At 47.0% G+C, this 2,247-nt stretch overlaps 1 protein-coding gene across 1 annotated transcript; it reads right to left on the reverse strand.

The window, feature by feature from the left end:
* Positions 1 to 404: 404 nt before the first annotated feature.
* Positions 405 to 1,580, reverse strand: TENT5D (terminal nucleotidyltransferase 5D). The gene has a single exon (XM_054388709.1). The coding sequence runs from the start codon at positions 1,578 to 1,580 to the stop codon at positions 405 to 407; it is 1,176 nt and encodes a 391-aa protein (XP_054244684.1).
* Between the last annotated feature and the right edge of the window lie 667 nt (positions 1,581 to 2,247).

The following is a 2,247-nucleotide window of genomic DNA, read 5'->3' on the forward strand; positions in this document are numbered from 1 at the left end:
TCTCTACTGAGAGGTATTTTATCAGCTTGATTTTTCACTCTGAATTTTACTTAAGAATTTGTTTAGAGCCCAGAACTTAGTGCATTTCATTTTATAAAACTAAAATCATCTATATCTTTCTCTTTTCCTTGAAAACACACACACACACACACACACACACACACAAAATAGAGCCCAAACACACACAGAAGAATAAATACTTGGGTGAATTACAGCTGTTTCACTTACTCTACGATCTGCTTAATGGTGGTTTAGACATTGAGCAATCAAAGAACTTTGGCAACTTGCACAAAAAGAGATGTCCTTAAATCAAAAAGTGATGCTAGAACTTGCTTTAATGAGGCCTTTATTACGGAGAGAACTGGCAAGAGAAGAGTCCAAGTGCTGAGGAGATCCTGGTGGCCCTAAACCATGCCGCTCTGCAGTTGTATGTGAAAGGGGTAGGGCTGGTAGATGATGGGTGGCTGTCCGTGAGCGATGTAGTAACTGCTGAAGTTTCTGTCGCTCATGTAGGGAGCAGGCTGGTAGTAGCAGGTGACGTTGGCCGCGTTGGGGATGATGTTTTGCTCCCCCAGTACTTTCAGGGCCAGGATGGTGATCATGTTGAGAGTCTGCCTGCGCTCGTGCCCCATGAGGCAGACGGTGCTCTCGTTCACCACACGGCGCAGGGTCATCAGGTAGTCGTACTTGCTCTTCTCCTCCCCGATGAAGTGGTTGCGCAGGTAGGACTCGATCTTCCTCTGCTGCTCGGCAACATCTGGAAAATCGATGAAGAACCTGGAGCACATGTAACGCTCCAGAGATTTAATTTCAGCTGGATCTGCTGGCTTAAAGTCACGAACCAGGAGGTTGCTGTACTTCAGGAGGCCGCCTCCTCTGATCTCCTCTGGGTTCCTGGTGGAAATCAGTCTGTATTTTAAGTGGTCCATTGCTTCGTCAAAGTCTCCGTACATGCTCTCGGCGATGACAGTGGGGTGACAGTCTTCTGCCAGCTTGCAGTCTGTGGCTCTGTAAACACCCAGTATGGAGTCCAGAATGATCTGGAAGGAGTCCACACTGAACTCAAACTGCCGCCTGAGCGAGTTGACGAACTTCAGCTCCACGTTTTTGCCGCTGTTGTTGGACAGCGAGATGAGGCTCCAGCGATCGTGGTCGGTGGAGACTTTGACCATCTTCTGCACGTAGGCATCTTTCATGGTCTGAGCCGTGATCTTCTCCTTGTTGACACACTTGGGCAAGAAGTCCAAGAGGCAATGAAGAACCGCTTCCTTAACAACCTGGAACTCCAGCTCGCTTGGAAGCTCCACCCCAAAAATGATGTCGAGGTCCTTGTAGCTGGTTCCGTTCTGCTCTAGCAGGATGTGGCTGGCCGTCGAGCCGTTCAGGCGCACGTCTCGCACGCTGATTTGCTTTTCGATCAGCTGCTCCTTTACCATGTGGATGATATCCTTCGGCTGCACGTCCAGCGTTGGGAAATTGCCTCTCCCGTGAATAGGGATGGCCTCAGCTAAAACCTGGTCTAGGATTTTAATCTGATCCCAGGTGAGACTGCTGAATCTGTGGTCTAAGTCCTCAGTCATGGTGGTATTGGTTGGCTAACTAGGGAGAAAGAGAAATTAAGAGACAGGTATTAGAAGATGCTCTTCTGCAAGAGAGGCTGACACTTTGCTCTGTTATAACCAACGTGTGCCTTCCTTCCTTGGTGCTGTGACAAAGCAGTTCCTGTCACAGAGACACAACCCTAGCTAACTGTCTGAGTCAACCACTGCACTTGTCACAGGCTTTTAATTGAATTTTAATGTACTGGGGTTTGAATCCTGCTGAGGAGCCATTGTGTTATTGTACAATCCATGACTCAAAGCAAAGGCAGTAAACCATATAGACTTCATTTAAAACTATTTGAAGGTTAATAACGTTAAATACTCAGTGATTATAATGAAACTCTAAATAAATTTTATTGTGAAGAGCTAAAATGAGCAAATTTGTTCTGTCCTGCCTAGAAATCTCCCTTTATCTTCAGTGACTTGCATCATTAAAACTACTGAAAGACCAGGGAGGTTTGTTAAAAAGGTGGAATGATGCAACATCCTCTTTGTTTCACAGAATCACAGAAGTCCAGCACAGTGAAGGTTGGAAGGGACCTCTGGAGACCATCTAGTCCAACCCCCCTGCCAAAGCAGAGTCATCCAGAGCAGCTTGCCCAGGATTGCAATGTCCAGCTGGGTTTGAGAAGCAGACTCCACAACC

Source organism: Indicator indicator, chromosome 17 (assembly GCF_027791375.1).
Source record: "Indicator indicator isolate 239-I01 chromosome 17, UM_Iind_1.1, whole genome shotgun sequence".
Classification (NCBI taxonomy): Eukaryota; Metazoa; Chordata; class Aves; order Piciformes; family Indicatoridae; genus Indicator; species Indicator indicator.